Source organism: Neopelma chrysocephalum, unplaced genomic scaffold, assembly GCF_003984885.1.
Source record: "Neopelma chrysocephalum unplaced genomic scaffold, ASM398488v2 Primary Assembly neopelma1_22, whole genome shotgun sequence".
Taxonomy (NCBI): domain Eukaryota; kingdom Metazoa; phylum Chordata; class Aves; order Passeriformes; family Pipridae; genus Neopelma; species Neopelma chrysocephalum.
Genome location: NW_020897689.1, coordinates 24,764,827 through 24,777,609, shown reverse-complemented (window position 1 = coordinate 24,777,609; position 12,783 = coordinate 24,764,827). Strand labels below are relative to the sequence as shown.

At 37.9% G+C, this 12,783-nt stretch overlaps 1 protein-coding gene across 5 annotated transcripts in view; it reads right to left on the bottom strand.

The window, feature by feature from the left end:
* ESCO1 (establishment of sister chromatid cohesion N-acetyltransferase 1) overlaps positions 1 to 12,783 on the bottom strand; it is a 33,626-nt gene that overhangs the window by 1,346 nt on the left and 19,497 nt on the right. For 3 of the 5 annotated variants that reach the window (XM_027675487.1, XM_027675477.1, XM_027675497.1), the window contains exons 9-11: positions 6,002 to 6,091; positions 3,244 to 3,387; positions 2,208 to 2,395 (exon numbers count right to left, since the gene is read on the bottom strand). In XM_027675487.1, the coding sequence (XP_027531288.1) occupies positions 2,208 to 2,395; positions 3,244 to 3,387; positions 6,002 to 6,091 (422 nt within the window). Of the gene's footprint in view, positions 1 to 671; positions 830 to 2,207; positions 2,396 to 3,243; positions 3,388 to 6,001; positions 6,092 to 6,683; positions 6,807 to 12,783 lie in introns of those variants that run through there. The other 2 variants (XR_003533010.1, XR_003533013.1) reach the window with 2 other exon arrangements.

Below are 12,783 nucleotides of genomic sequence, written 5' to 3'. Positions count from 1 at the left end.
TACAATCACTAAGAACGAAAACACAAGCTACAAAACAAGTTGGGGTGATGATGGAGGGGGCTGAAAGGACCAACCTCAAGGCATAATTCCTAAGTACACATTCAGTAATAACTACACAAAAAGAAAGAATCAATTTGCTGAACTTCATGAAAAATATTTTATGTATGTTTTATTCTTAATTTAAGTAAGAATGGGAATCAAGAGATACTGTTCTACTTCTCTGGTTTGCTACGTGAGCAAATTTAGAAAACCGCACTTAGGCTTTAAGACCTTGATTAGAGGAAGGAGGAGGTAATGTTTATCCTCGGAAACAGAAGAAACTCCTTTTAAACTTAAGGTTTTCAGTTTCTATAAAATAAACTTAAATGCAGTTGAAGAGCAAGTATAAGGTTCACTCGTATGGACATCTCCATTAAATACTGAGGAAAACATAACGAGAACAAAATCTGTTTTAATCACTACCAGTTTTATTCCCTTCTCTTTCATATATTTAGGAAGATGATTTTTCAAGGTTCTTAGACTGTCTGACTGGGTTGACTCCAAGTCAACCGTGAAAGCTTGAGTGAAATGGGGCAGACATTCTCAAAATGGACCTAAAAGTCTGCTACAAGGCCTTCAACATTTTGAAGTCAGGATTTAGATGGTTAGTGGAATCATCCCATTCAAAGTACCTTTTGCTACGGAAGACATTTAAGTTGAAGTTTCACTGGCTGCTGAGCAGATCTAACTGCCTATTGCCATCCCAAATCAAGTCTCATTCCTTTCCTTTGCCTTCTGGAACTGTCTGGGCTCCCTTGTCTACACCAGCTCTAGAGCTCATCAGACCTTTCCACAAACCAAGAGAGCACCAGAGTAATGCAAAGCTCTTTTTGGTGAACCTGTTTTCTACTAATGCAGCAATGAGCTACTGCAAGGCCAAACAAGGACCAGAGCACAGCAAAAGGTGAGGTGCAGTGCACAGTTAAGAACAAAACTGAGGCCTCACTAGCTGCAACAAACCATCAAAATTGATTGTAAAAATCCTTCAGGACTGTAGCTGAGGGAACAACTCCAGCATCGATTTGGGGGAGAAATCACAGAGTCACAGAGTATTCTGAGTTGGAAGGGACCCAACAAGGATCATCGAGCCCAACTCTTAAGTGAATGATCTCTACGGGGATCGAACCCATGACCTTGGCATTATTAGCACCATGTTCTAAATCTTTCCTTTAGAAATAGTTTCTAGGAAGCTACTATTAAACACACTATTAAAAAGCTGTCAAAAATATAACCAAATAATCAAGTTACTACACTCATCTGAAAACAGCTTTACAGTCAATAGTTCAGACAGAACATGATCTGATAAGAACTTTCTAGTTGCTCCACCAGCCAGGTAAGATGAATTCTGCAGAGCAGAATAGCTTTGCTAAGCTCTCCAAATAACCAAGGGGCTGAGGACTGGCAGAGACATCAAGTACCTGTGCTACAAAGTGCAGCAAGATGGCACTTAACACAAACCTGACAGGAAAGCATATAGTAACATTTGGGCAGTTCCTGGCATTACTCAGAACTGATGTTTAAACTTCTAGGAAATGTCACTGAAAGAAACCTAAGGTTTGGAGAATCAACATTTTTAACACAGATGTTTGAGTCCTTTTATGGATCTAGCACTTAGCATTCAGTTGAATACACTCATCACTAGCTACTAAAGCTCCATGGAAATTGAAAATATCTCATAAGGCTCAGTGAACCTGAGTATATATTAAAAAAACAAACCACCAAACAACAATTGAAAGCCAACAGACTATATCAAATAGTTTGATGCACTAGGTCTCTGTTCTCTCCCTCTTTCTACCTCTAAGGAATGGACAATCACCCAGTGGTTCAGTCCCAGTCTGTAACACTTGGGTACTCTCACACTTTGGCCAAAAACAGTCTTGCATCCTTTACTCATAACTACCCTGGAGGAACTTGCCCAAGCTCACTGGAAGTCTGCCAGGTGACTCATTACAATTGCACTTAAAGATTTCTGTTAAAGACAAGCTATTGCAGAATACTGATGTCAGTTTTTGAACTCCACCTAATACCGGAACTGTCAACTGTGCTCAAATCTACATCCTCTATCACCGGTAGCTTAAAAATACAAGCTTGAGACACACAAAGCAACAAATGGTTTGGACTGAGTTCTATCTAAACCACGTGTAACTGAGGAACTTTTTAAATATTACCTAAGACACTCTATCATCCGAGAAGCGATCTTCTTTCGACGCATCATGCTGAATACCCATATTCGACTAATCCCACAAATAGCAGGCTCTGGAGAGGTTGAACAGCACCATGCTTTCTGTCTTTCAAATATGACTTTCTCATTTTCTGAACTGACTTCTGGAACCTTCTCTTCTATAACTCTGTAGCCCTGCGAGTCATGTAAAAAAAAATTGTGTCTTTATAAAAGCATCATTAATGACTTTAAAAAATAATTAATGTTATCAATGTTATTTCTTTCATACTTAGTTGCTAAAATGCATTACCAAAAAGATTGTGTATTTGTGTCTCATTTAATTTCTCTTAATTGTATATTTATGTCTCATTTAATTTGTCTTAACAATTTCAAAACAGGAAGAGGTGAAACAAAAATACCCACCTCAAAAGCTTATCTGACTTAAAATAATAGCAACGAATAATCCATTTCTTACTACCACCTGTATTAAAGTGTTTGCCTCAATTTCTCTGACTTTGGCTAAGATTGTTTTGGTTGTTGTCTGCTACTCCCAAGGGACACTAGAAAAGCAGTAGGACAGTTTACAAGGGAACAGACAGATTATGTGACAAAGTTCTGACACCACCGTTCAGTACTGCCGGTGGCAGCATGACTTCTTGTCCTGCCCTCTGCTTCTGTGTGCTGTGGAGCTGTTCGATTCCACTGAGATTCAACTCAATCATACAGAACACATGCTTTTTCATCCATACTGGATTTCTGCTGGGTAGGGAGTTGAACCTGCTTGTCAACAAGCAAGAGGAGAGCCAGAGCTAGCACAACAGCTATAGCAAGTTCTTAGATGAGCAGGTCTGAGCCAAGTATGACACCATCCATGTGTCTCAGCTCAGAGTCAACCACATAAAAGTGAATGACTACCTTTCAGAATAGTCTACCACCCAAAGTCTCTTCCTCTGTGGAAAAGTCATACACGGAATGCTTATTTGCTATGAAGAACAATCACTAAGCATGGACACAGATTGCTTTCCTCCAATTCAGTCACTTACCCACTGGATATGTTCTGCAATTAAACAGCCGATAACTTTTTTGTCATTAGAAATAAAAAGAAGAGTTTTAGTTCTAGAGTAACACATGAGTGGAGCTTGCTGAAATCCCAAGTCATTGTCTACCATTTCTCTAATTTCTTCGACCTGTCAAAATAAGTTTAAATGCTGTGTAAGAAACACACATAAATGTACATTTCTATAAACTTACATTAAAATCACAGATTTGCAAAGATGGAGAATCTAGATCTAGAATACTGAAAGCTATTCTAGAAGTTTAGGATTATCCTAAGTAACTTGCAACACATTGGTCCACAAAAATGTTCCTTAAATACTCCTCATCTGGAAATAGGAAGAGATCTCTCAGTCAACTTCCATTAAATTCAAACTTGAACAGTTAAAGGCTAATAGAGAAAATTCAGATAGTCAAAGTGTGGAGTATGGTATTTTAGAAGTAAATGAGACCCACAGGAAAAGTTAAAAGCGTTTAGTTCAAGATTTTCTGTTATTTTTAAAGTATTTAAAGAACTAATTCACTAAGGGTTTTGAGCACGTGAAAGCTGACAGTGCCAAGGCAGGTAGACAATGTATGTATTTGTTGTAAAGGAATAAGTAACTGTTGTCTCTTTCCCCCAGCTTCCTACTCTTCCACTGGGTTTGCAAAGAATAACTGAAACTAAAAATAAAATTTAGTTTAATATTAGCAAGTTTAGAAGAAACAGAAACTTCAGCATGAATGCAAACAAAAGCTTATGCATGAGCTGGTATTTTACTGGCGGCTTCTTGTACCTAACAACTGGATATTGGAAGCAGCCTCTATCATTCCTCATCTTCTGTGAGACAGAAATAAGGTGGCCTTTCCCATGTGGTGCATTGAATGGCATAAGCTTCTTGAATGCATGTTGTAATTACATTAGTAATGCAAAAGTAGAATTACTGATGCTGTGAATGTCACAGAATGGGTCAGATTAGAAGGGACCACATTGGGTCATCTGGTCCAATCTCCCTGCTCAAGCAGGGTCATGCTAGAGCACATGGCACCGGATTGCAATCCAGACGGTTCTGGAATATCTCCAGTGAGGGAGACTCCACAGTCTCTCTAGGTAATCTTTTCCAGTGCATGGTCACCCACACAGTAAAGAAGTTCTTCCTCATGTTCATGTGGAATTTCCTGTGTATCAGTTTTTGCCCATTAGTACTGATAAAATGGAAATAGCGTAAAAAAAAAGCTTTAAAAATAACTTTTAAAAGACGTGGTATTAGTTACTCGATTTTCTCATCTAACCTTCAGGTACCAATCATTTAATGACAAGTCCAATTATCCAGTTTGAAACAGTAAGTAACCATTCTTGAAATCGCACATCCACAGTGGTGACAACTGTAAATTCTCTCAACTTTAGACACACAGAACAATAGATAACTTTATCCTAAATGGCTTAATTTGCTACAGTCTTCCTTTCTTCTGCACCACTTAGGTATTTTTTTTCTTCAGCCATTATATTAAAAAATGAATGTGCAACAGGTGTACTAAAATTAAGATTATACTACCAGAGAAGCAAACCTAAACAAAAAAACTTATCTGCATTAAATTTTGTAAAAAGAAAATTCATAGTTTCTTTTCAATTTAATAACTTGAAAAAATTCTAGTTAGATTAAAGAAAAACTCCTACAGTCATGCCACCAGCAAAAGCTCTCTTGGGCATCAATTCACCCTCCAGAGATTCCTTCCAACCTCAGCCATTCTGTGACCCTGTGATAGTGGTACTGTAAAAAAGTTCCTGTTAGTCACAGCAAATCCCAGGCTAAGCAGAGTCAATGCCAGGCTACAAATGTAATGACATACTGAGATGTATGAACACAGGCCAGCCAGCAAGACACCAAAGTACCCTCCTGCTCTAAGTCTCTGCTAGCGTGCTGTGCACAGTTTTAGAGAGTTTCAAGAGAGACATGAGTCATGGCACAAATAGAAATAATCTAGAGGAGAGCACGACAATGAATAGAGCTTTAAAAAACATTACTTAGGAGTACAAACTAAAAAACCCAGCACATCTGGCCAATTTCCTCAAAGCAAAAAAAAATCAGAGTTTGTTCAGGCACAAAAAAGCTGTGGCAAAGAGGGAAAGAAGGATGTTTTCTATAGCCACGTCAGTATGATTAGTACTAATGAACTTAAATTGCAGTATGGAGATTATGGTGGACATTTAGGGAAAACTTCCTAAAATTATGGATTCACTGTAACAGAGTCTGAAGAGGTCAGACAAATGTCCAGTGGTAAAACTTTTACAAAGTTGTCAGATGCAGCATAACCTGAGCAAATCCTGCTTTGAACATGGTAATGGACTAGACTTTGAGGCCACTTTCCACCTAAATCTGTTTTTATTAGAAAGTCACCTAGAGAATGGTGCCCGTCTAATAAAGTTAATATATTTCAGTTCGTTTAAATACAGTAGGAAGTTTATATTACATAAAATATCTGTCAGACATTCAGCAAGTATATTTTAAAAATGTATTTTAAAAAGTAAGTTGGTTAATGCTGTTCCCACCCCTTACCCAGGCCCATCTTCTCTATGAACAGAGCAACAGTACTTAAGAGTGAGATATTTAACCTGTTTGTGGAAAAAGGTACAGAACCATTGCAGTTTTGAGTCCAACTTCAACTGTTCACATGTAAATTATACAAAGTTTACTATGGACATTTTCATTACTTATATGAAAACATCAAACAAAGCAAAATATACAAGTCCAGTCCTTTTCACCATACCTTTTTAAGTGCATACTTTGGGTCATCAGGAAGAACCATTATTATCTTTCCATCAGGATATTCAGCCAAAATTCTCTCCTTTTTCCAACCCTAAATAAAACAAACACTTATCTAAACCATATACAAGATATACTTTTACAAACAGAAATGGCAAATTATTGTTCTAGACATTGAATTTATGCAGAGATTTCACATTATTTAGCAGCTGCTTTGCTAGACAAGGAAACTTCAGCTAGCTTTCTAAAAGAGCACAACAGATATAATATGGTGTTATTTATACAATAATTTACACAGTAACCTAACTTAATCTAAAAACAATTTGTGAAAGTGTCTTATAATTTCCCAACTAGATTTTTTCCCCCAGGACTGCAATGCAAACTCAACTTTAAAACAGAACTAGCAAAGTCAGCTCACATAACTGATTTCCAAACCTATGTAAATATTTTTTTCGAAGTCCAGTGAATGGGAAAACCCTAAGTTTTATTAAAAGATTTCTTTTTAACATAGTTACCTCCACAAATACACACTCAGTTTTAAAAGTTTGGCATGCGAAAGACCTCCAGGAGGTTCTAAGTGAACTGATTGGCATGCAGTTGCCCAAAATGTAAGGAATAGTTTATTTTGTTACTGATCATAACTGTTAAAGCCACAAGAAGGATACTAGAAAAAAATTTATAACTACCTTCTAAGAATCTAATAGGGAAGGAGACTACGTTGTGTGTATCTGAAGTATAAACATACTCAAAAAAATAGAGGTAATTAACTCTTCTTCAGATCCACACTCGTGGTGAATAATGAGCAGTACCTGCATGGAAAAAAACAAAACAAAAAAAGCCACTTAAATCTAGCAAGATGGGAGTGGTAGATATTAGAACTCAAGTTGCTTTGATGGGACCTAAAAATACTGAATGCAGAAGTAACTTCAGCCACTAAGAAGGCTGATCTACAAGTCTTACTTCAAAGCAACTTTAAATAAAAAAGTTTTTGAAGAAACAATATTGATGGAATAATTCTCATTAAAATCTGTACCTTCCCACAAAATGATGTTCGACTAAAAACCAAACAATGGAATTTGGCACTGTATGAATGCCATATATACTACCACAAAAAAATGTCAAGTTCAGTGTTATAATACTTGATCTGTACCTCATTTTATTCATCCTGATTTTACTCCCTTACCCCAAGCAAGACATGAAAAGAATAATTTTAGAAATTTACCTACTTGCTACTAGCCCTGGAACTATTTAAGTATTAGTTTAGCAGCTGACATGGCAATGGTTCCAACACAGACACCATTTTAATCCTGTCTGCTTTTCTTCTCAGTAGCAGTTGCACAAATGAAGATCCTGCTTGAATTTATACATATTATGATCTGAACACAAAGGGCAGTAAACAACAGTATTACAATATTCAGGGAAGTAGAAAAGTGCAATTTTTGGGATTGTGACATGCCTCTTGAGACTGTCAGAAAAGGCATCAAAAGGTTCAGGAAAGGATTACTGTTCTCCAACCTCAAACCCTACCTCTCTCAAATTTTTGTCTTTTTCTGCCTTTAGGCTTCCTGTTTGCCCTGCAAGAGCTTTTTATAGCCTATTTTAAACCAACTGTGACCATCACTCAGGAAATAAATACAACGTGTTTGCTAATCCTGCCAATACAGCATCCAGACTGTTGCAAGCCTAATGCAGAAAATTCAACACTAAATTTTAGAGTAAGGTATCCTGTTAATGTTATAGCCAGGTATTTCCACAAAATGAAATCCGATAAAAAACCAAACCACTTCTGAACATCATAGTGTTGTTATGCTTTTAAGCAACAGTATATTAGCACAAGTCTAAAAATAATTCTGTAAAAATGCAATAATTGACTCTCTAATATGTAGGTCTCATTATTTTCATTATTGTCCACCTGTTCATCTTCTAAAGTGCTTTGTATAATATGGGGACTGATGATATTCACAGGAGGGGTAGTTTTTAAATTGAAGTATTTTGGAATTTATTCAGAAATGTATCTTTTAGATGCAGCTTTCCAAAAAGTTTCTGCAAATTCTAAACTCATCCAAGATTTTTAGTGAAACCATTTTAAAGCCAGACTGTGCTTTTACAGTCATATGCAGCTCTAATAATTTTAAAAAGAAAAATTATCACTTCACATATTTATCTGCACCTTTAGTGTCCTTACTGTTGAGTTTTTCTAAGCAATGAACTGTCCTTCCTTTAAACCAGACAAATGGAAGCAATGTACGAGACCAGTTACAGCTCTATCATATTCTAACATTAAAGGAAAATGTACTAAAGCTGCGGCTGGGACTGATCCTATTAGATACCCACAGTACACAAAATAGGGTTTAGAACCAGTATATTGACTGTGGCCTGAAGATGATTGATAAGGTCTTTTAACATACCTATTGACACTTTTTAAACAAAGCCCCACTATTTTAACACTATTAAAACAAAATACTACAGTCTGCGAGATCTTTCAATCACTGAGAAATAAAGTGATCTTTCACAGAGGCAGATGACAAGATCACCTTATTATAATATTCTACTGTGGTGTCAGAAAAATCGCTTTTCCTTTCCTTTTAATTGATATTACTTTAGGACATTAAGACTTATTTACTGCTGAATCAGATGTCCAAGCATTGATATATACTGCTTGTGATGAAATTAAAAGGAAAGCTACTGTTCCCACAAGGATACATGTTCTGCAAGGCCTGGAGTAAAAGACCATGATTACAGCACTACTCCCTGATACTGGCAGTCTATGCCAACAGCAGATTACCTCCAGACAGCAGCAGCAGGGCATATAGAGCCTAATCACCACAGCTGGGCAGACAGGTGCTGCACAGAGCCCTGATGGTATGTAATAGCTGTTGCAATACCCTCCTCTCCTCCATGTTAGGCCTATTTATCCTACAGGTATTTGTAATCCTTTGAGAACACAAGACCACTCTGCAAAACATAGTTAACTCATTTTTAATCTACTTCTAACTTTTCCTACCAATTCAAACAAGAATAAAGGTTGCTTCTGCTTATTTATTAAGGTGCAATGGTAAGAGAACTACAAAAGAAAGAAATCATTTCAAAAAGGGCAATACAGACAAGCAGTTGCTACCACATCATGAAATAGTACGGACAGTAGTTACCACTACACTGTGTTGCTTTCACTGGGTATTATGTATGTATATAATGAATGATGTAGAATATAGTTGTAAAGATGGTTCCAACATTAATAGCCACTGTTCAGTGGTCTGTTTTTCATCACAGAATCAAAGAATGGCCTGCATTGGAAGGGACCTTAAAGATCACCTAGTTCCAACTCCCCTGACATGGCAAGGACACCTTCCTCTAGATCGGATTGCTCAGAGCCTCATCCAGCCTGGCCTTGAACGCTTTCAGGGATAGGGCATCCGCCACTTCATTGGAGAACCTGTTCCAGTGTCTCACCACCCTCACAGTGAAGAATTTCTTCCTAATATCTAATCTAAACCTACTTTCTTTCAGTTTGAAGCCATTGCCCCTTCTCCTGTCACTGTATACTCTTGTAAATCATGACAAGCATGAAATCTTTCTAAGATTATATGAAGTTCAGCATCATCTCCAATTCCAGTATCCTGTTAAACTTAGGTGCCAAGAAGTCAAATATTGCCTTTATTGTTTTTAACCTGAAAATCGTAAGAAGCTCACAGATAGACTTGGGTGCAGTTACAACAAAATAGCTGTAAACTTATCAGATTAGACATTAGCTTTACAGAATCACAGGACCACAGTGGGTTATCTGGTCCAACCTCCCTCCTCAAGCAGAGTCATCCTACAGCAAACAGCATAGGATTGCATCCAGATGGTTCTTGAGTATCTCCAGCAAGGGAGTCTCCACAACCTCGCTGGGCAGCCTGTTCCAGTGCCTGGCCACTCTCACAGTAAAGGAAGTTCCTCATATTCAGGTGGAACTTCCTGGCATCAGTTTCTGTCCATTGCGTCTTTTCCTATTGCTTGGCACCACTGAGAAGGCTCCATCCTCTTGGTACTGCCCCTTTAGATATTTATATACATTAATGAGGTCCCCTCTCAGTCACCTCTTCTCAGGGCTGAACAGGCCCAGCTCCCTCAGCCTTTCCTCATAAGATAGATGCTCCAGACCCTTGACCAACTCAGTAGTTCTCTTCTGGACCTGCTCCAGGAGCTCCACGTCCCTCTTGTACTGTGGAGCCCAGAACTGCACACAGTACTCCAAATGTGGCCTCATCAGGTTTGAGGGGCAGGATCACCTCCCTTAACTTGCTGGCAGTGCTCTTTCTAATGCATCCCAGGATTCCATTGACCTTCTTGGCCACAGTTGCACACTGCTGGCTCATGGACAGCTTATTCACTAGGACCCCCAGGTCCCTCTCTGCAGAGCTGCTTTTCAGCAGGTCAGCCCCCAGCCTGTAGTGGTGCCTGGAGTTGTTCCTCAAATAACAGTTTCTTCCACTTTCTTCAGCTCAAGATATAGGATGAGCTTGAAATGCAAACAGATTAACTGCATTCACATCAGGCACTTGAAGTTAGCATATGCCCGTGGATTAAGTTTTTGGCTTTGCAACTTCAAAACATCATTAAAAATGCCTCGCTCTTACAAAAAAATTTACAGAAGTACTAAGTTGACACTGTGTGGTATCACAGGGAGGGGACACAACTGATACTGTGTGTATCACAGTTAGGAGATTTTATAAAACTGAACCATGTGTCAATCCCACAAAGTATCCATCACAATGGAGTTAACACTTGATGTGTGTGTCATCACCCAATGCATGCACATGCTAGACAGGCATAACTTTTCTGGAGACTTTCAGATGTCTGATACCAGAAGAACCGCGAGACAGATTGCTTCATTTGTCTGCAGTAGGAGACATCTCTCAAACTAATCTATTCCTGCTCTGGTGCTATCCTTGACCACCTTACCTTCTTGCTAATTCAGTTTGCATGCTTCTATTAATAGCCAATGTCATCCTTCAGAAAACCCATCAGTCTTTGCCAATCTTTTGTTCCCAAATCTAGAAAATGTCATTCAACTTGCCAAACTTCCCCTCTCTGCATGCAAGGCCTACAATTTCCTTATTGTCTCTATCAGCCATCCATGACAAAACAAGTGTCCTAATACCATCTCCCTGTTAGCCTGTCCTTCTTCTGGGGGCATAATGAAATTTCTAGAGACCTAAACAAAATTTTTTACTAAAACAAGCAAGACACGTCTTTAAAAAAGAACAAACAAAATTTTAATTTGTCAAAGACAGTAAATAATTTACTATTTACATGCAAACTACCTTCTGGCTACTCAATATTCTAAAAAACCCACAAAGCAGCTGCATGCAGGTGGGTATGACACTAACAATAACGTCCATTTTCACAGTTCACAGCAAGGGGCATGATAATGCAGATAGACCCACTTTTTGTGAGTTTGTGAAACAAATCATTAATAGAACTACTAAGCACAAAAAAAGGGACGCTCAAAAAAGAAAAAAACAGAGAAAAGTCTTCTTAAGTCAGACTGGGACCACATCATATGGCACGAAGAATGTGAATGACAAGAGAATGAAAAATGCTTTTAAGATACCTTAGAATGGCCTCCAAATCACAAATGATGCCAATGCCAAACATATTAACTACATAGAAAAGAGAATCTGGAGAGCTAATAAAGTAACATACCAAGACCAGACGCTCCTGGACCAGAAAGTCTAACCAAAGAGTTACTGAGACTTTCTCTAGTACACTTTTTTTAATTCCATGATGCTATTGCCCAGTTAACACTCTCTGTCAGGGAAAGGAAGTCAGGGAAAGGAAGGCAGTTACAGCCTCAACCAGCCTCAACGCAGTAACTACATACAAATATCTAGAAACCTCTGAGCCATCCTCCCAACAATCCCCACCAGAAACCTCCTAGAAAAACCAGGATAACTAGCAATCATTCTGGTATTTCTGGAAGACTAAGAATTAACAAGTAATCACTTGGTGTACTAATTTACTGACAAGAAGGTTTATCTTAAATTGAAATTATTTTCTAAGAGGAGGTGAGAATGTTTCTGTCACAATACTACCAACCAAGAACCACTGACTGTGGATCAAATGACTAGTGACTTATCCATGTATCATGGCAAAAGTTACTCACCCACACAGAAAACTGAGTGTCAAATTGTTATGAGGAGAAAAAAAAAAATCTGAGAGGAATTAAAGACTTAGAAGAATCCTTTTTTTGCCTTTTAGTCTACTGTTTCTACTCCAGAATAACCACTTAAATCATCGCTCTACAGCTGTCTAGAATGTCACAAAACACAACTAGAGTCTCAAAAGATTACAGAGATAGAGCTGACAATATAATATTTTGCTTGAGTACACATTGTTGGAAGTTTTAAAAAGATGTCTAGCAACTGAGAAAACAATAGGAAAAGTTTTTCTCAAATTAAAAGCATACCTAATTTTATACAAAGTTATTTATGACTGGTTTAATGCAGTCTGCTCTTTCACATTTATGTTAATTATGTTGTTACTCTAGACATGCATACAAGTGAGAAATTTCAGCTCTTCCGACTTCCAAAATATTCAAAACTTCAGTTCAGCTTCTTACCTACACGAACATAGCAGCTTTAAGCAGCTATTGAACTCATCTGCCAGCTTCTGTCCAAAAGAACTAACATCATCTTCTGTAAATTATGTTTACATCTTTGGTAACATTCAAGATCTGAAAGTACTTGGGCGGGAGGGGACAAACAGGAATAAAATGGGGAAACGTATTTTATGTTGCCATTA